The 25,184-nt window shown below is 47.8% G+C and overlaps 1 protein-coding gene across 8 annotated transcripts in view; it reads right to left on the reverse strand.

Annotated features, from left to right (window-relative positions):
• stk11ip (serine/threonine kinase 11 interacting protein) overlaps positions 1-25,184 on the reverse strand; it is a 184,723-nt gene that overhangs the window by 48,524 nt on the left and 111,015 nt on the right. For all 8 annotated transcript variants that reach the window (XM_072468951.1, XM_072468929.1, XM_072468961.1 and 5 more), the window contains one exon: positions 23,057-23,172. In XM_072468951.1, the coding sequence (XP_072325052.1) occupies positions 23,057-23,172 (116 nt within the window). The remainder of the gene's footprint in view (positions 1-23,056; positions 23,173-25,184) is intronic.

Genomic DNA, 25,184 nt, shown 5'->3' on the forward strand with positions numbered 1-25,184 from the left:
CGCACCGAGGGCGAGACACGCAGAGGGAGAGAGACGCACAGAGAGGGAGACACACAGAGAGGGAGACACACAGAGAGGGAGACACACAGAGAGGGAGACACACAGAGAGGGAGACACACAGGGAGACACAGAGAGAGAGACAGAGAGAGAGAGACACAGAGAGAGAGACACACAGAGAGAGACACAGAGAGAGAGACAGAGACAGAGAGAGAGAGAGAGAGAGAGAGAGACAGAGAGAGAGACAGAGACAGAGACAGAGAGAGAGAGACAGAGAGTGTGTTATGGGCCAGTGTGTAGAGAACCCCAAAGTGTATCATGGAGTTCACCAAATGATCAAGAGATAGTCTTTTCATGGCAGAGAGATCAACAGTACACCTGCTCTGTCTGGCTTCAGCTCCAACACTGAAAAGAAACTAAAACACACCCTGCAGCAAACAGCCTAAAACAAAAGTAAAAAGCTGACAGACAGCCCAGCTCCACCCCCTCTCTGACATCACTGCAGTAATAAACATCCATTTCTTAAAGGTACTCTCACTACAGATAGTTAAATACACACCCATTTAGAACACGCATTTCTTAAAACTCTCACCTGACAAGAGAGAGAGAGAGAGAGAGACACCTCAAAGCCTGTAGGTGAAACCTGGAGATTCGCCAAATGTTCATTTATACAATGGGTTCATTATACATGGGCAGGACAGGAAACTGTCTTTAACTTGCAGTGAGAAACAAAGTTTGAAATATTTAAAAACAGATTGTTAAAAGATTCATTCTTAGGAAGCGCCGTAGATCATGTGACGTTTAGCGCAGGGCTAAATCGCTGGCTTTGAAAGCAGACCAAGGCAGGCCAGCAGCACGGTTCAATTCCCGTACCAGCCTCCCCGAACAGGCGCCGGAATCTGGCGACTAGGGGCTTTTCACAGTAACTTCATTTGAAGCTTACTTGTGACAATAAGCAATTTACATTTAGGTCCACCCACAGTGTTGCTGGAGAGACTGTTCCAGGATCTTGACCCAGCGATGCTGAACGAATGGTGATATATTTCCAAGTCAGGGTGGCGTATGACTCGGAGGGGAACCTGTAGGTTGCACACATCTGTTGCCCTTGTCCTTCTAGGTCACGGGTTGGAAGGTGTTGCCAAAGGAGCTTTGGCGAGTTGCCGCAGTGCATTTTGTAGATGGTACACAGGGCTGCCACTGTGCCACGGAGGAAATGCACATTAAGCTGGTGGACGACATGCCGAGCAAGTGGGCTGGTCTGTCCTGCGTGGTGCTAAGCTTCACAACAAGTGTCCATGGGCACACGCATTGGGTGATTTTAAAAGACCCCAATCTCCATGCACTCTCTCATTAGGTCAGTGCTGCCCATGTGGAAGATTACAAATTCACATGCAGCAAACAGCATTTCTGATCAGTGGATTGGGTGAAACGGTAGCATTGCGGTTAGCACAATTGCTTCACAGCTCCAGGGTCCCAAGTTCGATTGCCGGCTTGGGTCACAGTCTGTGCGGAGTCTGCACGTTCTCCCCGTGTCTGCGTGGGTTTCCTCCGGGTGCTCCGGTTTCCTCCCACAGTCCAAAGATGTGCAGGTTAGGTGGATTGGCCATGATAAATTGCCCTTAGTGTCCAAAATTGCCCTTAGTGCTGGGTGGGGTTACTGAGTTATGGGGTGGAGTTGTGGGCTTGGGTAGGATGCTCTTTCCAAGAGCTGGTGCAGACTCGATGGGTCGAATGGCCTCCTTCTGCACTGTAAATTCTATGAAAAATTTATGATCAATGATCATCCTTTCTGCCCACATGATCACAAATCCATTCGCAGTGTCTCATGGGAAGGTTAATGCCTTGTGTATCTGTCGGTAAGATGGCGAGATGAAAAACTGAGCATTTTGATTGTTGGGTGTGTATTATTGCCTTTTGTTCCTCAATGGTGGATGCTTGTTAACCAGTTATACTCACTTTTGGAATACACCAAACTATTATGTATTTAGGCGTTTCCGACTAAACCGGTGATTAAACAGTCTCACAACAGTCTCATGTCAAATCAGCAAATTCTGTTAAATATTCTTAACGAGTGTGAATAGGTCTGCTCTGCAGTTACAGATTCATTTTGAACTCCCAATTCTACCAATTGTTACTTTGAAGAAATTCTTGAGCTCTTCTTTTTTTTAAAAAAACATAAACGTTACACCATTCAGTCACTGGGTTCCGTGGTTGCCAGGCAACCTCGTACAAGTGCTCAATTTCCAACGAAGGCGAGATAAACAGCCAGCAGCTGCTTTTGAGTAAAGCCAAGCCTGACAGCATCCTCGAAGAAAAGTTCACAATTTCCAGGTGCCACTCTGGACTGCGCTCTGGGGTCCAGTGCTCCAGATTAGCACTGGTTCTAAGTGCTTCACTAAATCTATGATTATGTTCCCTGAACCGCACTGACAAGATAAACTTTGAAAGGACGTTTCTCCTCTTGTGGCTGAGTCCAGAACTCAGGAGGCATTGTTCTAAAATTAAGGGTCACCCTTTTCTTTATCTTTATTGTCACAAGTAGGCTTACATTAACACTGCAATGAAGTTACTGTAAAAAGCCCCTAGTCGCCAGATTCCGGCACCTGTTTGGGTACACAGAGGGAGAATTCAGAATGTTCAACTTACCTAACAGCACGTCTTTCGGGACTTGTGGGAGGAAACCGGAGCACCCGGAGGAAACCCACGCAGACAGGGGGAGAACGTGCAGACTCCGTGCAGACAGTGACCCAAGCCGGGAATCGAACCTGGGACCCTGGCTCTGTGAAGCAACAGTGCTAACCACTGTGCTACCGTGCCGCCCAACAGGATCGAGATGTTGACAACATGTTACTCTCAAAGGGCTGTGCGACTTTGAAGACGGGAGTCATTGGATGTTATTCAGGCGGAGGTAGAAAGATTCCCTTGCCCCAAAAGAATCTAACGTTATCGGGGGGGCGGATGTGGATGTGGAAATTGAAACAGGATGAAATCAGCCGTGATCTTAGTGAGCAGCAGGGCAAAGGCTTGAGGAGCCAATTGACCCGCCTCTGCTCCTAACTTGTACGTTTGCAACCCATCAGCTTGAACCCATCAGCTTCAGACTCCAGATTTGACACGAGTCAAGCAAACAGCTGAACCACGCTGTTGCTGCGTTTAGGGCAGCACGGTAGCATTGTGGTTAGCACAGTTGTTTCACAGCTCCAGGGTCCCAGGTTCGATTCCGGCTTGGGTCACTGACTGTGCGGAGTCTGCACATCCTCCCCGTGTGTGCGTGGGTTTCCTCCGGGTGCTCCGGTTTCCTCCCACAGTCCAAAGATGTGCAGGTGAGGTGGATTGGCCGTGATAAATTGCCCTTAGTGTCCAAAATTGCCCTTAGTGTTGGGTGGGGTTACTGGGTTATGGGGATAGGGTGGAGGTGTTGGCCTTGGGTAGGGTGCTCTTTCCAAGAGCCGGTACAGGCTCGGTGGGCCGAATGGCCTCCTTCTGCACTGTAAATTCTATGATAATCTATGATAAGAAATACCAGCTGATGTGTCCCAGTTTGCTGTTTCCTTCATTCCACAATTGAAATTCCACTATTCCACAATTCCACTACTAAAAAAGCTATAAAGAAGAGTAAGATAGATTATGAGAGTAAACTTGCTCAGAATATAAAAACAGATAGTAAAAGTTTCTACAAATACATAAAACAAAAAAAGAGTGGCTAAGGTAAATATTGGTCCTTTAGAGGATGAGAAGGGAGATTTAATAATGGGAGATGAGGAAATGGCTGAGGAACTGAACAGGTTTTTTGGGTCGGTCTTCACAGTGGAAGACACAAATAACATGCCAGTGACTGATGGAAATGAGGCTATGACAGGTGAGGACCTTGAGAGGATTGATATCACCAAGGAGGTTGTGATGGGCAAGCTAATGGGGCTAAAGGTAGACAAGTCTCCTGGCCCTGATGGAATGCATCCCAGAGTGCTAAAAGAGATGGCTAGGGAAATTGCAAATGCACTAGTGATAATTTACCAAAATTCACTAGACTCTGGGGTGGTCCCGGCGGATTGGAAATTAGCAAACGTGACACCACTGTTTAAAAAAGGAGGTAGGCAGAAAGTGGGTAATTATAGGCCAGTGAGCTTAACTTCGGTAGTAGGGAAGATGCTGGAATCTATCATCAAGGAAGAAATAGCGAGGCATCTGGATGGAAATTGTCCCATTGGACAGACGCAGCATGGGTTCATAAAGGGCAGGTCGTGCCTAACTAATTTAGTGGAATTTTTTGAGGACATTAACAGTGCGGTAGATAACGGGGAGCCAATGGATGTGGTATATCTGGATTTCCAGAAAGCCTTTGACAAGGTGCCACACAAAAGGTTGTTGCATAAGATAAAGATGCATGGCATTAAGGGGAAAGTAGGAGCATGGATAGAGGATTGGTTAATTAATAGAAAGCAAAGAGTGGGGATTAATGGGTGTTTCTCTGGTTAGCAATCAGTAGCTAGTGGTGTCCCTCAGGGATCAGTGTTGGGCCCACAACTGTTCACAATTTACATAGATGATTTGGAGTTGGGGACCAAGGGCAATGTGTCCAAGGTTGCAGACGACACTAAGATAAGTGGTAAAGCAAAAAGTGCAGAGGATACTGGAAGTCTGCAGAGGGATTTGGACAGGCTAAGTGAATGGGCTAGGGTCTGGCAGATGGAATACAATGTTGACAAATGTGAGGTTATCCATTTTGGTAAGAATAACGGCAAAAGGGATTATTATTTAAATGATAAAATATTAAAACATGCTGCTGTGCAGAGAGACCTGGGTGTGCTCGTGCATGAGTCGGAGAAAGTTGGTTTTCAGGTGCAACAGGTGATTAAGAAGGCAAATGGAATTTTGTCCTTCATTGCTAGAGGGATGGAGTTTAAGACGAGGGAGGTTATGCTGCAATTGTATAAGGTGTTAGTGAGGCCACACCTGGAGTATTGTGTTCCGTTTTGGTCTCCTTACTTGAGAAAGGACGTACTGGCACTGGAGGGTGTGCAGAGGAGATTCACTAGGTTAATCCCAGAGCTGAAGGGGTTGGATTACGAGGAGAGGTTGAGTAGACTGGGACTGTACTCATTGGAATTTAGAAGGATGAGGGGGGATCTTATAGAAACATATAAGATTATGAAGTAAATAGATAGGATAGATGCGGGCAGGTTGTTTCCACTGGCGGGTGAAAGCAGAACTAGGGGGCATAGCCTCAAAATAAGGGGAAGTAGATTTAGGACTGAGTTTAGGAGGAACTTCTTCACCCAAAGGGTTGTGAATCTATGGAATTCCTTGCCCAGTGAAGCAGTAGAGGCTCCTTCATTAAATGTTTTTAAGATAAAGATAGATAGTTTTTTGAAGAATAAAGGGATTAAGGGTTATGGTGTTCGGGCTGGAAAGTGGAGCTGAGTCCACAAAAGATCAGCCATGATCTCATTGAATGGCGGAGCAGGCTCGAGGGGCCAGATGGCCTACTCCTGCTCCTAGTTCTTATGTTCTTATGAACAGATTCCCCCTCCTCTCTCGGCCAGAGTCAAGCTTGTTTATCTAGATGATGTGTAACAGTTGTGACAACAGGGATTACAATGTGCCAAGTGTCTGGAAGTCAAGTCGACTGCTTGGCCTTTCCAACCAACTTACTCACTGTGAACTGCACAATGTTACTTACAGAGTAATGAGGAGTAGAGAAGTTTGGAAGAGCAGTAAAGCTTAATGATAAAATATTGCCCCACCGCCGCCCCCACAGCGATGGGAAGGACATGGTGCTGGTAAGAGACGCAAGTCTCGACTTCAAGGTCAGCTGGCTCATTAAAGACTGTGTCCCTGACGCAACACATCAGTCTTTTTTTTCTCTGCCTAACCTCCAATTTGGCAAACATTTGACTGCAAAGTTGCAATTGCTAATGACCAACACAGACCATTCATTTTTCAAATATTGAGTCAGAGAAGGGAATAATAAATAAAACCGAAAATACTTTCGGGGGACATTTTGGTCTCTCCTGAATCCACACCAGGTGACAGACAGCATCACCGACCCCTGTACTCAGTTCAACACATCAGGCTAGAGTCGCAGATCTTTAATTTCATGAACTCCACGGCTAGAGTATAAATTGTCACGGCTGCAAGATACCAACATGCAACAATCTAGTGCAGCAGACTTCAAAACCCCACAGCAAATTAAGAATTGTAATTTAGAATTGCACGCAGTACTATAGTTGTGCCCTAACCAGCATTTTCTACAGTTCCAGCATCACCTCGCTGCTCTTGTATTTTATGCCTCGGTTAATAGCCGAGTTAATTCAAATAAATTTAGAGTACCCAATTCTCCCCCCCCCCCCAAATTAAGGGGCAATTTAGCATGGCCAATCCACCTACCCTGCACATCTTTGGGTTGTGGGGTTGATACCTCAGGTAATAAAGACAAGTATCACTTTTGAAGCAAAAACAGGAAGGCAGATTACTACCTGAAAGGTTGTAAATTGGGAGAGGGGAGTGTGCAGCGGGGACCTGGGTGTCCTTGTGCACCAGTCGCTGAAGGTAAACATGCAGGTGCAGCAGGCGGTAAAGAAGGCTAATGGTATGTTGGCCTTCATTGCAAGAAGTTTCGAGTATAGAAGCAGGGATGTGTTGCTGCAGTTGTACAGGGCCTTGGTGAGGCCACACCTAGAATATTGTGTGCAGTTTTGGTCTCCTCTGAGGAAGGATGTTCTTGCTCTCGAGGGAGTGCAGAGAAGGTTTACCAGACTGATTCCTGGGATGGCGGGACTGCCATATGAGGAGAGATTGACTCGGTTGGGATTGTTCTCGCTGGAGTTCAGAAGAATGAGGGGGGATCTCAAAGAGACTAAGAAAAAACAGGACTAGACAGGGTAGATGCAGGGTGGATGTTACCAATGGTGGGTGTGCCCAGAACCAGGGGTCACAGTCTGAGGATTTAGGGTAAACCATTTCGGACAGAGATTTTTAAAAAAAATAATAAATTTAGAGTGCCCAATTCACTTTTTCCAAATTAAGGGGCAGTTTAGCGTGGCCAATTCACCTACCCTGCACATCTTTGGGTTGTGGGGGCGAAACCCACGCAGACACAGGGATTAGAATACCCGGGTGGCTGGTTTTGACTGGCGCGGACGCGAAGGGCCATTTCTGTACTGTAGACCTCCATGACTCTGTGACTCAGTAAAGAAACTAAACATGTTCCTAGAGGTGTGAATGGCAGAATGATAAACAGCTGCTGCCCGAAAGAGAGAGGCAAAGAAGAGAAAGGAGTCTTACTGAAACCAGAGAAGTAAATGGGAACAAGTTAGGGGCAGGAATTACAGTCTGAAATTGCTCAACTGAAAGTGGAGTCCAGAACAAAGAACAATACAGCCCAGGAACAGGCCCTTCGGCCCTCCAAGCCTGCGCCGATCACGTGTCCTATCCAGACCAACCGCCTGTATCCTTCTATACCCCATCTGTTCATGTACCTATCCAGATAAGTCTTAAAGGTCGCGAACGCATCTGCCTCAACCACCTCACTTGGCCGTGCCTTCCAGGCCACCACCACCCTATGTGTAAAAAAACTTCTCCCGCACATCTCCACTGAACCTTTCCCCCCTCACCTTGAACCTGTGCCCCCTTGTAATTGTCAATTCCGCCCTGGGAAAAAGCCTCCAACTGTTCACCCTATCTATACCCCGAATAATTTTATAGACTGCTGTCAGGTCGCCCCTCAGCCTCCGTCTCTCTCGGGAGAACAATCCCAGTTTGTTCAATCTCTCCTCATAGCTACTACCCTCCATACCAGGCAACATCCAGGTAAACCTTTTCCAAACTCGCTCCAAAGTCTCCACTCCCTCCTGGTAGTGCGGTGACCAGAATTGGACACAGTATTCCAAATGTGGCCTAACCAACGCTCAATATAACTGTAACATAATTTCCAAACGTTTATACTCGATACCCCGTCCTATGAAGGCAAGCATGCCATATGCTTTCTTTACCATCATTTCCACCTGTGCTGCCACTTTGAAGGATCTGTGGACCTGCACGCCCAGATCTCTCTGTGTCTCTATGCTCCTGATGGTTCTGCCATTTATTTTATAGTTCTCACCTGAATTGGATCTACCAAAATGCATCACCTCGCATTTGTCCGGGTTAAATTCCATCTGCCATTTCTCTGCCCAATTTAGCGGCCTATCAGTATCCTGCTGCATTCTCTGACAATCTTGCATAGATGCTTGGAAGATAGGAGCAGGAGGAGGCCTTTGGGCCCTTCGAGCCTGCTCCGCCATTCATCACCATCATGGCTGATCATCTAACTCAATAGCCTAATCCTGCTTTCTCCCCATAGCCTTTGATCCCATTCTCCCCAAGTGCTATATCCAGCCGCCTCTTGAATATATTCAAAGTTTTAGCATCAACCACTTCCAGTGGTAATGAATTCCACAGGCTCACCACTCTTTGGGTGAAGAAATGTCTCCTTATCTCTGTCCGAAATGGTTTACCCTGAATTCTCAGACTGTGACCCCTGGTTCTGGACACACCCATCATTGGGAACATCTTCCCTGCATCCACCCTGTCTAGTCCTGTTAGAATTTTATAAGTCTCCGAGATCCCTCCTCATTCTTCTGTACTCCAGCGAACACAATCCTAGTCAATCTCTCCTCGTATGGCAGTCCCGCCATCCCTGGAATCAGTCTGGTAAACCTTTGCTCCGCTATCCGCAGCTACTGCAATCTTAGTATCATCCGCAAACTTGCTAATCAGACCCGCTACGCTTTCTTCCAAGTCATTTATACATATTGCAAACAGTAGAGTCCCAGTACTGCTCCCTGCGGAACATCACTAGTTTGCAGCGTTTCTCATCGAACGAAAAGCTTCTGCCCACCAAACGCACTTTGAGCTTCATTGGGACATTGCTGGAGGCTGAAAACAGAGGGGTCAGCATTTTAAGAAGTCGGTGCAAAATTAAAATAACAGGTGACCAGAAGCTCAGGGTGATGCTCGTCGACTGAATGGAATGCTGGCCTTTACATCAGGAGGGCCGTGACACAAGAGGGTTAACATGAGCTTCCAGCTATGCAAAAACCCTGGTTGGACCCCAGCTGGAGGACTCGAGAACAGTTCTGGGCACCACATCTTCGAAAGGGGACATTGGTTGTGCAGGGAGGCCGGTGTAGATTTACCAGAACGAAACCTGGACGCCCAAGGGTTAAAATTACGGGGAGACATCACAGCAACTTCATTGCAGTGTTAATGCAAGTTCACTTGTGACATTAATAAAGATTATTATTTTTAAAAATAAATTTAGATTACCCAATTATTTTTTCCAAGGGGCAATTTAGCGTGGCCAATCCACCTAGCCTTCACATCTTTGGGTTGTGGGGGCGAAACCCACGCAGACACGGGGAGAATGTGCAAACTCCACACGGACAGTGACCCAGAGCCGGGATCGAACCTGGGACCTCAGCGCCGTGAGGCAGCTGTGCTAACCACTAGGCCCCCGTGCTGCCCTATTAATAAAGATTATTATGAACAATCTAGGCTGGTATTCCCTGGAATTTAGAGGGTTCAGGGTTGATCTGATCAAAGGTTTCAAGATATAAAGAGGGACAGGAAGGGAGAGAGAAACTATTTCTGCCAATTGGAGAGGCGGGATTGTAAAAATTAGAGCCAGATTTCAGCAGTGAAATTAGGAATGGCTAATTCATGTAAAAATAGACATTTGGAGCGCTCTTCCCTGATCGGAAATCGATCAATTTTTAATTTTAAAATCGGAGGCTCGTGGTGGAGGAGAGGATGAGAAGGCGAGTTAACAGCGTGAGCAACCATGCTGGCACCTGCTAAACCAAACTCCCCAGGACTTTGAAAATGATGTACCCCACAGGGCTTCCCTCCCTTTGCACCTGAAAAGGCTGCACTGTTTGCGTGCTCCAACTTGCTGGATCACACAGAGTCCGTGGAATTTAATACCAAGAAAAGCTTCCAACATGCATCCAATGGGGCCTTTAAAGGGAATGTTTTCAACAACTCTCCAAACAGTTCAAGCCCCTTCCCAGCCCCAAATATGTTTTCTTGTATTCACAGAGAGAAGGCAGTGTGCAAGTCATATTGTCATTGTTTTAAAGCACAGAAAGAGGCCCATTGTGTCTGCGCCAGCCATCCAGCACCTATCTATTCCAATCCCATTTTCTAGCACTTGGTCCGTAGCCTTGTAATAATCTTTACTGTCACAAGTAGGCTTGCATTAACACTGCAATGAAGTTACTGCGAAAAGCCCCTAGTTGCTACACTCCGGCACCTGCTCAGGTACACAGAGGGAGAATTCAGAATGTCCAATTCACCCATCAGCACGTCTTTCGGGACTTGTGGGAGAAAACGGGAGCGCCCGGAGGAAACCCACGCAGAGATGGGGAGAACACGCAGACTCCGCACAGACAGTGAGCCAAGCCGGGAATCGAACACAGGACCCTAGCGCTGTGACGCAACAGTGCTAACCACTGTGCTAGCATATGATATTCCGTTTCAAGTGTTCATCAAAATGCTACATCACGTACACCGAGTCTCTTTGGTACAGAGAGCCACTGGCTAAATGATTTGTGTTGAGTTACATTAACTGACACATGTCATCTTATTGACTCGTGAGCGGTAGAGAATTGCATGGAGAATGCGTGGGAGGCCCACCACACTCACTGGTCTCTTGAAAACAACCTGCATTTTATATAGCACCTTTAACTGGTCAAAAATATCCAAAGCAATTTACGGGAGTTATGCCAAATCAAATCTGACATCAAGCCACAAGGAGATATTATGGACAAATGACCAAAGGCTTGGCCAAAGGGGACGGTTTTAAGGGAGGTGAGAGATGCTGAGGTTTCAGGAGGGAATGCCAAAATTTTGGACCCAGGTGGCTGAATATAAAGCTTCTAATGGCAGAGCAAGGGAAACGCAGAACGTGTAAGGTGCCAGAATAAGAGGACCGCAAACATCTTGGAGGGTCATGGGCCTGGAGGTTACAGAGGGACATAGATAAGCTGCAGCGCTGGGCTGAGAAGTGGCAAATGGAGTTTAATGCAGAATAGTGTGAGGTGATTCAATTTGGAAGGAATAACAGGAAGACAGAGTACTGGGCTAATGGTAAGATTCTTGGCAGTGTGGATGAGCAGAGAGATCTCGGTGTCGATGTTCATAGATCTCTGAAAGTTGCCACCCAGGTTGAGAGGGTTGTTAAGAAGGCGTACGGTGTGTTAGCTTTCATTGGTAGAGGGATTGAGTTTCGGAGTCATGAGATCATGTTGCAGCTGTACAAAACCCTGGTGCGGCCGCATGTGGAGTATTGCGTGCAATTCTGGTCGCCGCATTATAGGAAGGATGTGGAAGCATTGGAAAGGGTGCAGAGGAGATTTACCAGAATGTTGCCTGGAGGTATGGAGGGAAGATCTTATGAGGAAAGGTTGAGGGACTTGAGGCTGTTTTCATTAGAGAGAAGAAGGTTAAGAGGTGACTTAATTGAGGCATACAAGATGATCAGAGGATTGGATAGGGTGGACAGTGAGAGCCTTTTTCCTCGCATGGAGGTGTCCAGCACGAGGGGACATAGCTTTAAATTGAGGGGAGATAGATATAAGACAGATGTCAGAGGTAGGTTCTTTACTCAGAGAGTAGTAAGGGCGTGGAATGCCCTGCCTGCAACAGTAGTGGACTCGCCAACACTAAGGGTATTCAAATGGTCATTGGATAGACATATGGACGATAAGGGAATAGTGTAGATGGGCTTTAGAGTGGTTTCACACGTCGGCGCAACATTGAGGGCTGAAGGGTCTGTACTGTGCTGTAATGTTCTATGTTCTATGAAATGAAATGAAAATCGCTTATTGTCACAAGTAGGCTTCAATGAAGTTACTGTGAAAAGCCCCTCGTCGCCACATTCCGGCGCCTGTTCGGCGAGGCTGGTCCGGGAATTGAACCGTGCTGCTGGCCTGCTTTAAAAGCCAGCGATTTAGCCCAGTGTGCTAAACCAGCCCCCGAGGGTGGGGAAGAGGCTATGGAGGGATTTTCACACAAGAATGAGAATTTTAAACCATAGAATTTACAGTGCAGAACGCGGCCATTCGGCCCATCGAGTCTGCACCGGCCTTTGGAAAGAGCACCTTACCCAAGCCCACACCTCCACCCCATCTCCACAACCCAGCAATCCCACCCAACCATTTTGGACACCAAGGGGCAATTTAGCATGGCCAATCCACCTAACCTGCACATCTTTGGACTGTGGGAGGAAACCGGAGCACCCGGAGGAAACCCACGCAGACACGGGGAGAACGTGCAGACTCCGCACAGATAGTGACCCAAGCCGGGAATCGAACCAGGGACCCTGGAGCTGTGAAGCCACAGTGCTACCTACTGTGCTACCGTGTCGCCCAAGATGTTGCTGGATCAGGATCCAATGTAGGTCAGCGAGCACAGGGAGTGACAAGTGAGTGGGCAAAGTGAAGGGTAGGACGCAAGCTTTGGGGGTGACCTCGGAATATGCAAGGTGGAACGCTGACCAGGGAAGCTGTGGCCAGGAATAGTTGATCCTGAAGACAACAAAGCCATGGATTAGGGTCTGAGCAGATGAGCTGCGGCAGTGGCAGAGCCAATTGACAGTATGGAGATGAAAGCCAATTGGAAGATATCTGACTGCAGAACCACTATTCCTGTCCATGTTTATTTAGGTATAACCAACAGAAGGAAACGCTCGGTAAGTAAATCTTACACCACTATCACTTAGCTTTTTTAAAAAAGCTATTCCACTTAGCCAATATAATCAACAACTTGCTTTTATGTTTAATGCACTTGGGGGCAACATCCTGGGGGTTACCATTGATCAGAAACTGGACTGGACTAGCAAGATAAATACTGTGGCTCGAAGAGCAGGTCAGAGGCTGGGAATTCTGTGGGAAATAACTCACTTGCTGACTCCTCGAAGCCTGGCCACCATCTGCAATGCACAAGTCAGGTGTGTAATGGAATACTCTCCACTTGCCTGGATGCGTGCAGTTCCAACAACACAAGAAGCTCGACATCATCCACTTGACTGGTACCTGGTCCACCACCTACAACATTCACTTCCCTCCCCAGCATACTCCTGGCAAACGCCCAAGAGATCGAAAACAAGCTGGATGAACTTAACGCTAGACTTACCTCTCAGAGGGAAGTAAGAGACTGCTGTGAGCTCTATTTCACAGAGACATGGCTCACCCAGCCTCACCGGGGTGTGCCATACAACCTGAAGGCTTCTCAATTCTTTGGGCGGTTCGAACCTTGTCATCAGGCAAAGCGAAGGGTGGAGGGGTTTGCCCCATCAACTCCTCCTGGTGCTTGGATGTGGCGATGCTGGCGACCTACTGCTCCCCGGACCTGGAATACCTCACCGTGAAGTGCCGCCCATACTATCTTCCACGTGAGTTCACTTCAACCATTATCACAGCTGTCTACATCCCACCCCAGGCAGAAGTAAAGGTGGTACTGGACGAACTGAACACAGTTATAAACAACTACGAAACAGAACACCCGGAGGCCTTGTTCATCGTGGCCAGAGACTTTAACAAGGCCAACCTCAAGAGTGTACTGTCAAAATTCCACCAGCACATCTCCTGTCCCACCAGCGACAACACTCTTGACCACTGCTACTCAAAAATCAAGGGCGCCTACCGTTCCATCCCCCGACCGCACTTTGGGAAATCAGATCATAAGACACTTCTCCTTCTCCCGGCATACAAGCAGAAATTTAAGCGTGAGAATCCGGCTAAGAAGGTCATGCAGTGCTGGTCTGAGGAAACAGAAGAGCTCCTACCTGACTGCTTGGAGACAGTGGACTGGTCCATATTTAAAAACACAGCGACCAACCTAAATGGAGTATGCCACCACCGTCACAAATGTGTAGACGACTGCGTGCTATGTGCCAGGATTCAGAGAACACCAAAGTACATCATGGAGTTCATCTGACCCACAACTTTTAATAGATTTTGCTTATGGGGAGCACAAGGGCCCACTTTACAGGTGTGATGCAACAGAGAACTAAAGTATTTTTAAACAAAAATGTTTATTCTATGAATCCAGTTAACATTTTATAAACACACAGTAAACATCTTAACTACCAACACTGATGCAGTACTCTATAGATAACCCTTCGTAACTTTCCTAACAACATCCATAAGTCAAAGGCCCTTTTTAACAAAGACAGGTTTGCATTCCTTACAGAAACAGGTATTACTTTGAAATCATCAAGTGATCTGGAGACATTCTTTAGCATGCAGAGACCAAAATACACCTCCTTGGCTTGAATGCAGCTCTCCAACTGAAAATGAAACTAAAGCTCGGCGCCACAAACAGCTTCCAGCTCAAAATGAAAGTAAAAGGCAGAGCCCAGCTCCACCCACACTCTGACATCACTGCAGCCACTTGAGAAGACAAACATTTCTTAAAATGACATTCCCATGACAGTGCCAAAGAAAGCAGCACGTACGTTCCCCAACCGGAAACCATGGCTCGATTGACTCCCTACTGAAGGACAGTTCTGAGGCGTTCAAGACTGGCAACCCCGACCAACACAAGAAATCCAGATACGACCTCCGCAAAGCTATCCGAGATGCCAAGAGAGAATATAAGACCAAGCTAGAGTCACAGACTAGCATTACAGACTCTCGGTGGTTGTGGCAAGGACTAAACAACATAACGGGCTACAAAGCAAAGCCGTATCTCCGGCAGCAGCACACCCCTCCCCGATGAACTCAATGCATTCTATGCTCGGTTCTGATTGATTGATTTATTATCACATGTACCGAAGTACAGTGAAAAGTATTTTTCTGCGGCCAAGGGAACGTAAATAGTAGACAAGAGAATAATCAACAGAGAACATTGACAAATGATACATCGACAAACAGTGATTGGTTACAGTGCGGAACAAGGGGCCAAACAAAGCAAATACATGAGCAAGAGCAGCATAGGGCATCGTGAATAGTGTTCTTACAGGGAACAGATCAGTCCGAGGGGGAGTCGTTGAGGAGTCTAGTAGCTGTGGGGAAGATGATGTTCCTATGTCTGGATGTGTGGGTCTTCAGAATTCTGATCTGCTTTATAGAAGGGTCTGGAAGAGGGCCAAGCCTCCGTGGCAGGCGTCTCTGATAATGCTGTCTGCCTTCCTGAAGTAGCGGGAGATGTAGACAGAATCAATGTGTGGTTGGCAAGCTTGTATGATGCTTTGGGCTGAGTTCAGCACACTCTGCAGTTAACATAGAACATAGAACGATACAGCGCAGTACAGGCCCTTCAGCCCACGATGTTGCACCGACATGGGAAGTCAAAAAAACAAAAGCCATCTAACCTACACTATGCCATTATCATCCATATGCTTATCCAATAAACTTTTAAATGCCCTCAATGTTGGCGAGTTCACTACTGTTGCAGGTAGGGCATTCCACGGCCTCACCACTCTTTGCGTAAAGAACCTACCTCTAACCTCTGTCCTATATTTATTACCCCTCAGTTTAAAGCTATGTCCCCTCGTGCCAGCCATTTCCATCCGCGGGAGAAGGCTCTCACTGTCCACCCTATCTAACCCCCTGATCATTTTGTATGCCTCTATTAAGTCTCCTCTTAACCTTCTCTCCAACGAAAACAACCTCAAGTCCATCAGCCTTTCCTCATAAGATCTTCCCTCCATACCAGGCAACATCCTGGTAAATCTCCTCTGCACCCGCTCCAAAGCCTCCATGTCCTTCCTATAATGAGGTGACCAGAACTGTACGCAATACTCCAAATGCGGCCGTACCAGAGTTTTGTACAGCTGCAACACGACCTCATGACTCCGGAACTCAATCCCTCTACCAATAAAGGCCAACACTCCATAGGCCTTCTTCACAACCCTATCAACCTGAGTGGCAACTTTCAGGGATCTATGTACATGGACACCGAGATCCCTCTGCTCATCCACACTTCCAAGAATTTTACCATTAGCCAAATATTCCGCATTCCTATTATTCCTTCCAAAGTGAATCATCTCACACTTCTCTACATTAAACTCCATTTGCCACCTCTCAGCCCAGCTCTGCAGCTTATCTATATCCCTCTGTAACCTGCAACATCCTTCCGCACTGTCGACAACACCACCGACTTTAGTGTCGTCTGCAAATTTACTCACCCACCCTACTGCGCCCTCCTCTAGGTCATCTATAAAAATGACAAATAGCAACTGCCCCAGAACAGATCCTTGTGGTACGCCACTTGTAACTGAACTCCATTCTGAACATTTCCCATCAACCACCACCCTCTGTCTTCTTTCAGCTAGCCAATTTCTGATCCACATCTCTAAATCACCCTCAATCCCCAGCCTCCATATTTTCTGCAATAGCCTACCATGGGGAACCTTATCAAACGCTTTACTGAAATCCATATACACATCAACTGCTCTACCCTCGTCTACCTGTTCAGTCACCTTCTCAAAGAACTCGATAAGGTTTGTGAGGCATAACCTACCCTTCTCAAAGCCATGCTGACTATCCCTAATCATATTATTTCTATCTAGTTGATTATAAATCTTGTCTCTTATAATCCCCTCCAAGACTTTGCCCACAACAGACGTGAGGCTCACCGGTCTACAGTTGCCGGGGTTGTCTCTACTCCCCTTCTTGAACAAAGGAACCACATTTGCTATCCTCCAGTCCTCTGGCACTATTCCAGTAGCCAATGATGACATAAAAATCAAAGCCAAAGGCTCAGCAATCTCTTCCCTGGCTTCCCAGAGAATCCTAGGATAAATCCCATCAGACCCCGGGGACTTATCTATTTTCAGCCTGTCCAGAATTGCCAACACCTCTTCCCTACGTACCTCAATGCCATCTATTCTAATAGCCTGGGTCTCAGCATTCTCCTCCACAACATTATCTTTTTCCTGAGTGAATACTGACGAAAAATATTCATTTAGTATCTCGCCTATCGCTTCAGACTCCACACACAACTTCCCATCCCTGTCCTTGACTGGCCCTACTCTTACCCTAGTCATTCTTTTATTCCTGACATACCTATAGAAAGCTTTTGGGTTTTCCTTGATCCTACCTGCCAAATACTTCTCATGTCCCCTCCTTGCTCGTCTTAGCTCTCTCTTTAGATCCTTCCTCGCTACCTTGTAACTATCAAGCACCCCAACTGAAACTTCACACCTCATCTTCAAATAGGCCTACTTCTTCCGCTTAACAAGAGATTCCACTTCTTTGGTAAACCACGGTTCCCTCGCTCGACGCCTTCCTCCCTGCCTGACCGGTACGTACTTATCAAGAACACGCAGTAGCTGTTCCTTGAACAAGCTCCACATATCCAGTGTGCCCAACACTTGCAGCCTACTTCTCCAACCTACCCCCATCCCCCCCAAAGTCATGTCTAATGGCATCATAATTGCCCTTCCCCCAGCTATAACTCTTGCCCTGCGGGGTATACTTATCCCTTTCCATCACTAACGTAAACGTCACCAAATTGTGGTCACTGTCCCCAAAGTGCTCACCTACCTACAAATCTAAAACCTGGCCTGGTTCATTACCCAAAACCAAATCCAATGTGGCCTCGCCTCTTGTTGGCCTGTCAACATATTGTGTCAGGAAACCCTCCTGCACACATTGTACAAAAACCGACCCATCTAATGTACTCGAACTATATCTTTTCCAGTCAATATTTGGAAAGTTAAAGTCCCCCATAATAACTACCCTGTTACTTTCGCTCTTATCCAGAATCATCTTCGCCATCCTTTCCTCTACATCCCTAGAACTATTTGGAGGCCTATAGAAAACTCCCAATAGGGTGACCTCTCCTTTCCTGTTTCTAACCTCAGCCCATATTACCTCGGAAGAAGAGTCCCCATCTAGCATCCTCTCCGCCACCGTAATACTGTTCTTTACTAGCAGCGCCACACCTTCCCCTCTTTTGCCTCCTTCTCTGAGCTTACTAAAACACCTAAACCCCGGAACCTGCAACACCCATTCCTGACCCTGCTCTATCCATGTCTCCGAAATGGCCACAACATCGAAGTCCCAGGTACCAACCCATGCTGCCAGTTCCCCTACCTTATTTTGTATACTCCTGGCATTGAAGTAGACACACTTCAAACCACCTACCTGAACACTGGCCCCCTCCTGCGAAGTCAAATCTGTGCTCCTGACCTTTATACTCTCAATCTCCCCTACCCTAAAACTACAATCCAGGTTCCCATGCCCCTGCTGTATTAGTTTAAACCCCCCCAAAGAGCACTAACAAATCTCCCCCCCAGGATATTTGTGCCCCTCAGGTTCAGATGTAAACCATCCTGTCTGTAGAGGTCCCACCTTCCCCAGAAAGAGCCCCAGTTATCCAGAAATCTGAATCCCTCCCGCCTGCACCATCCCTGTAGCCACGTGTTTAATTGCTCTCTCTCCCTATTCCTCATCTCACTATCACGTGGCATGGGCAACAACCCAGAGATAACAACTCTGTTTGTTCTAGTTCTGAGCTTCCATCCTAGCTCCCTGAAAGCCTGCCTGACATCCTTGTCCCCTTTCCTACCTATGTCGTTAGTGCCAATGTGGACCACGACTTGGGGCTGTTCCCCCTCCCCCTTAAGGACCCGGAAAACACGATCCGAGACATCACGTACCCTTGCACCTGGGAGGCAACATAACAAACGTGAGTCTCTCTCGCTCCCACAAAATCTCCTATCTGTGCCCCTGACTATCGAGTCCCCAATTACTAATGCTCTGCTCCTCTCCCCCCTTCCCTTCTGAGCAACAGGGACAGACTTCGTGCCAGAGGCCCGTACCCCATGGCTTACCCCTGGTAAGTCATCCCCCCCACAAGTATCCAAAGCGGTATACTTGTTACTCAGGGGAACGACCGCAGGGGATCCCTGCACTGACTGCTTCTTCCCAGTCCCTCTTACAGTTACCCATCTATCTCCCAAGTTTCTTGTGATCTTTGACCGAGCAGTTGCCATACCAAGCTGAGATGCAGCCGGATAGGATGCTCCACGTCTGTAGAAGTTTGAGAGAGTCGATGCAGACATGCCGAATTTCTTTAGCTTCCGCAGGAAGTAGAGACGTTGTTGGGCTTTCTTGACTGTTGCATCAACGTGAGTGGACCAGGACAGACTGTTGGTGATGGTGACCCCCAGGAACTTAAAGCTATCGGCTCTCTCCACTGCGGAGCCATTGATGTAGACAGGTGTGTGTGTCGTGCTGCGCTTCCTGAAGTCGATGATCAGTTCCTTGGTCTTTCCCACATTTAGAGAGAGGTTGTTTTCGGTACACCATGCAACCAAGTGATTTATCTCCCTCCTGTTGTCTGATTCGTCGTTGTTTGAGATACGGCCCACCACAGTCGTACCATCCGCAAACTTATAGGTTGAGTTGGAGTTAAATCTTGCCACACAGTCTTTCTGTAGGGAGTACAGTAGAGGACTGAGCACACATCCTTGCAGGGCCCCGGTGTTGAGGACTATTGTGGAGGAGGTGCTGTTGTCTATCCTGACAGATTGCGGTCTGTTGGTGAGGAAGTCAAGGATCCAGCTGCACAGGGAGGGGTCAAGTCCAAGATTGCGGAGTTTGGTTATTAGTCTTGTTGGGATAATGGTGTTGAAGGCGGAGCTGTAGTTTATGAACAGCAGTCTCACGTAGGTGTCCTTGTTGTCGAGGTGTTTGTGTGTTGATTAAAGAACCAGGGAGATAGCATCTGCTGTGGACCGGTTGCGGTGATAGGTGAACTGCAATGGATCGAGACCGTCTGGGAGGCTGGCAGTGATCTGTCTCATGACTAACCGCTCGAAGCATTTCATGATAATAGACGTCAGGGCCAACAGTCGGTAGTCATTGAAGCACTTGTGTGGCATGAACATTACTCGCCACTTGCCAGCCCAAGCCTGGATATTGTCCGGATCTTGCTGCATTTGGAGATGGACTGCTTCATTATCTGAGGATTCGCAAATGGTGCTGAACATTGTGCAGTCATCCACAAACATCCCCACTTCTGACCTTACGATGGAAGGGAGGCCATTGATGAAGCAGCTGAAGATGGTTGGGCCGAGGACACGACCCTGAGGATCTCCTGCAGTGATGTCCTGGAGCTGAGATGATTGACCTCTAATCGTCACAACTATCTTCCTTTGTGCCAGATATGACTCCAACCAGCAGAGAGTTTTCCCCGGATTCCCATTGACTCCAGTTTTGCTCGGGCTCCTTGATGCCACACTCGGTCAATTGCTGCCTTGATGTCAAGGGCAGTCACTCTCACCTCTAGAGTTCAGCTCTTTTGTACATGTTTGATGCATGGGAACACCATCATCTGAAAGTTCCCCTCCGAGCCCCCAGTATCGAGGCACTGGTCACCCTCGACCAGCTGCGATGGGCGGGCCACATTGCCCGCATGCCCAACACAAGACTCTCGAAACAAGTGCTCTACTCCGAGCTCCGCACTGGCCAAGCGATTACTAGGAGGGCAGAGGAAACACTACAAGGACACTCTGAAATCCTCTCTAAATAAATGCAACACCCTCACCGACAAGTGGGAATCGCTGCGTTAGAATCCACAAACTGGAGAAAAAGCACCCGGGAAGGTGCCAACCACCTTGAGCATCACAGGATGGAGCAGGCAGGGGCCAAGTGTAAACAGCGGAAAGAAGCGCAGAATCCAGAGCGCCCCACCCACCCACTGCATCAAACACCACCTGCCAAACCTGTGGCAGAGTCTGGGGATCCAGGATCGGACTATTCACCCACCACAAACCCACCTTCCTGGAGTGGAAGCAAGTCGTCCTCGGCCCTCAGGGAACTGTCCCAAGATTTCCTCACTGGGTTGCCTGGTTTAGCTACTGACATAACAGGGATGAGATCCTGTTTCGCCTTTTCATCATCCCTGTGGAGAGGAACGGCTTAGATTCATGTTACATCTTCACAATCTCAGGACCTCCCAAACCACTTACAGCCAATGAAAGGCCAAGTGGGTCCAACGTCAATCTAGAAATTTGTGCAAAGCAGGTTCCCACACATAGTAACTTATTTATTTGTTCAGTTACAGGATGTGGGCTTCACTGGCCAGGCCAGCACCTGTTGCCCACCCTGACCTGCCCCTGGGAAGGTGGCAGTGAGGTGCCTTCTTGAACCGCCGCAGTACACGTGGTGTCAGCGCACCCACTGTGCCAACCACCTAAATACAACGTGGGATCATTTACCAAAGAGAAAATGCTGGAAAATCTCAGCAGGTCTGCCTGCATCTGTAGGGAGAGAAAAGAGCGAACGTTTCGAGTCCAATAACTCTTTGTCAAAGCTAACAGACAAAGTGGGAAATATTTATACTGTGGAATGGGAATAAAAGATGAGCCATAGCCACAGAAACCCAGGGAAATGGGGTGCTAATGGCCACACAAACCAAAGGGAAAGAGTGCTAATGGCAGTCCCCAGAGAGAACAAAAGGTGCGAAAGGCCAAACAGCAGAGAAACTATCAGAGGATGAACTGTAGATGTGGGGGAGGGGAAGGGGGAAACAAAGGGGAGAAAGGGTAAGGAACAGTGGATAAGATGGGAGGGGGGGGGGGGGGAATTAAATATATATAAAGAAAGACAAGAGAGAAAGAAATGGTAAAAAAGTTAAAATGAAATGGGATGAAAACAAAGGGGTCGAGGTGGGGTAGAGCTACTCATCTGAAGTTGTTGAATTCGATGTTGAGACCGGAAGGCTGGAGCGTGCCTAACCGGAAGATGAGATGAGATGTTGTTCCTCCAGTTTGCAGTGAGCTTCACTGGAACATTGCAGCAGGCCAAGGACGGACATGTGGGCATGGGAGCAGGGTCTTGTGTTAAGAACATAGAACATAGTGCAGAAGGAGGCCATTCGGCCCATCGAGTCTGCACCGACCCCTTAAGTCCTCACTTCCACCCTATCCCTGTAACCCAATAACCCCCCTAACCTTTTTGGTCACTAAGGGCAATTTATCATGGCCAATCCACCTAACCTGCACGTCTTTGGACTGTGGGAGGAAACCGGAGCTCCTGGAGAAAAACCATGCATTCACAGGGAGAACGTGCAGACTCCGCACAGACAGTGACCCAGCGGGGAATCGAACCTGGGACCCTGGCGCTGTGAAGCCACAGCGCTATCCACTTGTGCTACGTGTTTAAATGGCAAGCAACGGGAAGGCCCGGGTCCGGGCCAAAGGTGCTCAGCAAAGCGATCACCCAGTCTGCATTTGGTCTCTCTGATATAGAGGAGACCACATTGGTAGCAGCGAATGCAATAGACCAAATTGGACGAGGTGCAAGTGATCATTGGGATCATTTACACCCACTTGCGAGGGCAGGTGCAGCTTAGTTCCTTTGATATAGTTATCAGAAAGACAGCACCTCCAACACTGCAGCACTCCTGCACTGAGAGCACCAGCCAGTTTGGTGTTCAGACCTGCGTTGTGAAAACCAGGACTTTCGGGTACAACTGCTTCCTCCAGAGCCACAGTCGGCACGATTCACATCAATCTCTCCTCCCGGCAATCCTCTATAACCAGCCTCCAATTTTTCACTCTGCCCACCCACTCTGTTCAGTTCTAGGCACCACACATTAGGTAGGATGCACTGGACTTTGAAGGAATGCAGGACAGCCCAGGATTATATTTGGGTCCATGGGTTAAGTCACATGGAGACGATTCAAAGCAAGATTACATATTCCCTGGATATTAGAAGATTATTATTTTTCTTTAAATTTGAAGTACCCAATTCCTTTTTTCCCCAATGAAGGGACAATTTAGCGTGGCCAATCCACCTATCCTGCACATCTTTGAGTTGTGGGGGCGAAACCCTTACAGACACGGGGAGAATGTGCAGACTCCACAGTGACAATGACCCAGAGCCGGGATCGAACCTGCTTCGAGTTTGGATGACTCTTTGACAAAGTTAGGTCACAGATCAGCCTTGGTTCCACTGAATGAGGGAATGGGCTCGAGAGCCTGACTGGACGACACCAGTTTCAACGTTCCCCCCCCACCCCCATTGCAACATTCCACGATGTAACGTTCCTACCCCCTCACCTTGACAAAGCACTGATACTCCTCCTTATCTTCACTGAAAACCTCAACATCGAGGAACAGCTTCAGCCGGTGGTCAATGGTCTGAAAATCCTCAACAGACAGATTGAACTCGGCTCCTGGAGAAGACAAAGACGTAACGTCAATCGCTAAACTGGCAGTGACAGCAGGGGAGTCATAAATAATCGAGCAAATGAGATTGTGAAGTGAAGGGGTGAGATTGATGCTGACTGTGTCTGCGCTCAGGTCAAAGATTCCAGTAGCAGAAAAGACAGGAACAACTTTAATTTTTTGTAAATTTAGAGTAACCAGTTCTCTCTTCTTCCCCCCCCCACAATAGATCATAGATTATCATAGAATTTACAGTGCAGAAGGAGGCCATTCGGCCCATCGAGTCTGCACCGGCTCTTGGAAAGAGCACCCTACCCAAGGTCAACACCTCCACCCTATCCCCATAACCCAGAAACCCACCCAACACTAAGGGCAATTTTGGACACGAAGGGCAATTTATCGTGGCCAATCCACCTAACCTGCACATCTTTGGACTGAGAGGGGAAACCGGAGCACCCGGAGGAAACCCACACGGACAGTGACCCGGGGCCAGGATCAAACCCGGGTCCTCTGCGCTGTGAGGCAGCGGTGCTAACCACTGCGCCACCTTAAAATGGCCTCTTTGTGTGCTGTAAACTGCACTGCTGCCTCACAGCGCCGAGGACCCGGGTTCAATCCCGGCTTTGGATCACTGTCCGTGTGGAGTTTGCACATTCGCCATGTATCTGCGTGGGGTCTCACCACCACAACCCAAAAAAATGTGCAGAGTAGGTGGATTGGCTAAATTGCCCCTTAATTGGAAAAAATTAATTGGGTACTCTAAGTTTATTTTTTTTTAAAAATCAAACTTTTAAAAAATTGCATGATTCAGCAGCTTTAATTTGGTTAATTCTTTGTTGGGATGTGTGCGTCGCTAGCAAGACCAGCATTTATTGCCCATCCCTAGTTGCCCTTGAATTGAGTGTCAGTGGGGGGGCAATTAAGAGCCAACCACAGTGCCTGCAGTCACATGTAGGCCATGTCATGATGTACAGACACACAGCTAATGGACACAGAACAGGACACCAATAAGCAGGCAGGACACTCGGGGGTGGTATCTCACTATAAAAGACACGAGGCACTGACACTCCGCCTCTTTCCACTGATGAACATCTAGAGAGTCAGTCAAGGGTGTTGTTACAATCTCACCCCCCCACCACGTGGCTAAGAGCTAATCTGGTTCAGTCAGACAGAGTAACCACACTTAATTTAGCAGAGAGTCAAACTCACAGAGAACTGTGCTATTAGCTCAATAAACCTGATTGAACTGATTCAGCGGTAAACACTTACCTGGTCCCGTTTTCGGTCCCTCTTTGCTGTTTTTTTTAATTTTAGTGTTTAAGGCGGGAACAGGAAGTTCGACCCGCGGACGCCTGGGAAGACCCTCACAAATAAATTCTGGTGGAGAGGAAACCCGAGACACTACACGTGTAGTGTCTCCCACCCACCCTCCTCCTCTAACCTAATAATAAAACCCATTGGTGTGAGGTATGCACCATATTTTATTATTATTGTTACTTTTTTAAAAATTTAATTTAGTTGTTAGCCAGATCTTGGTAGAAAGTTAGAGGGATGGCAGGGAAGGGAGTGCAATGTTCCTCCTGCAGGATGTTTGAGGTGAGGGATGCCATTAGTGTCCCTGCTGATTTTACCTGCAGGAAGTGCTGCCATCTCCAGCTCCTCCAAGACCGAGTTAGGGAACTGGAGCTGGAGTTGGAAGAACTTCGGATCATTCGGGAGGCAGAAGGGGTCATAGATAGCAGCTTCAGGGAATTAGTTACACCAAAGATTGGAAATAGATGGGTAACTGTAAGAGGGACTGGGAAAAAGCAGTCAGTGCAGGGATCCCCTGCGGTCGTTCCCCTGAGAAACAAGTATACCGCTTTGGGTACTTGTGGTGGGGGGGGGGGGGGGGGGGGGGGGGGACGGGACTTACCAGGGGTAAGCCATGGGGTACGGGCCTCTGGCACGGAGTCTGTCCCTGTTGCTCAGAAGGGAAGGGGGGAGAGGAGCAGAGCATTAGTAATTGAGGACTCGATAG

Source organism: Scyliorhinus torazame, chromosome 2, assembly GCF_047496885.1.
Source record: "Scyliorhinus torazame isolate Kashiwa2021f chromosome 2, sScyTor2.1, whole genome shotgun sequence".
Classification (NCBI taxonomy): Eukaryota; Metazoa; Chordata; class Chondrichthyes; order Carcharhiniformes; family Scyliorhinidae; genus Scyliorhinus; species Scyliorhinus torazame.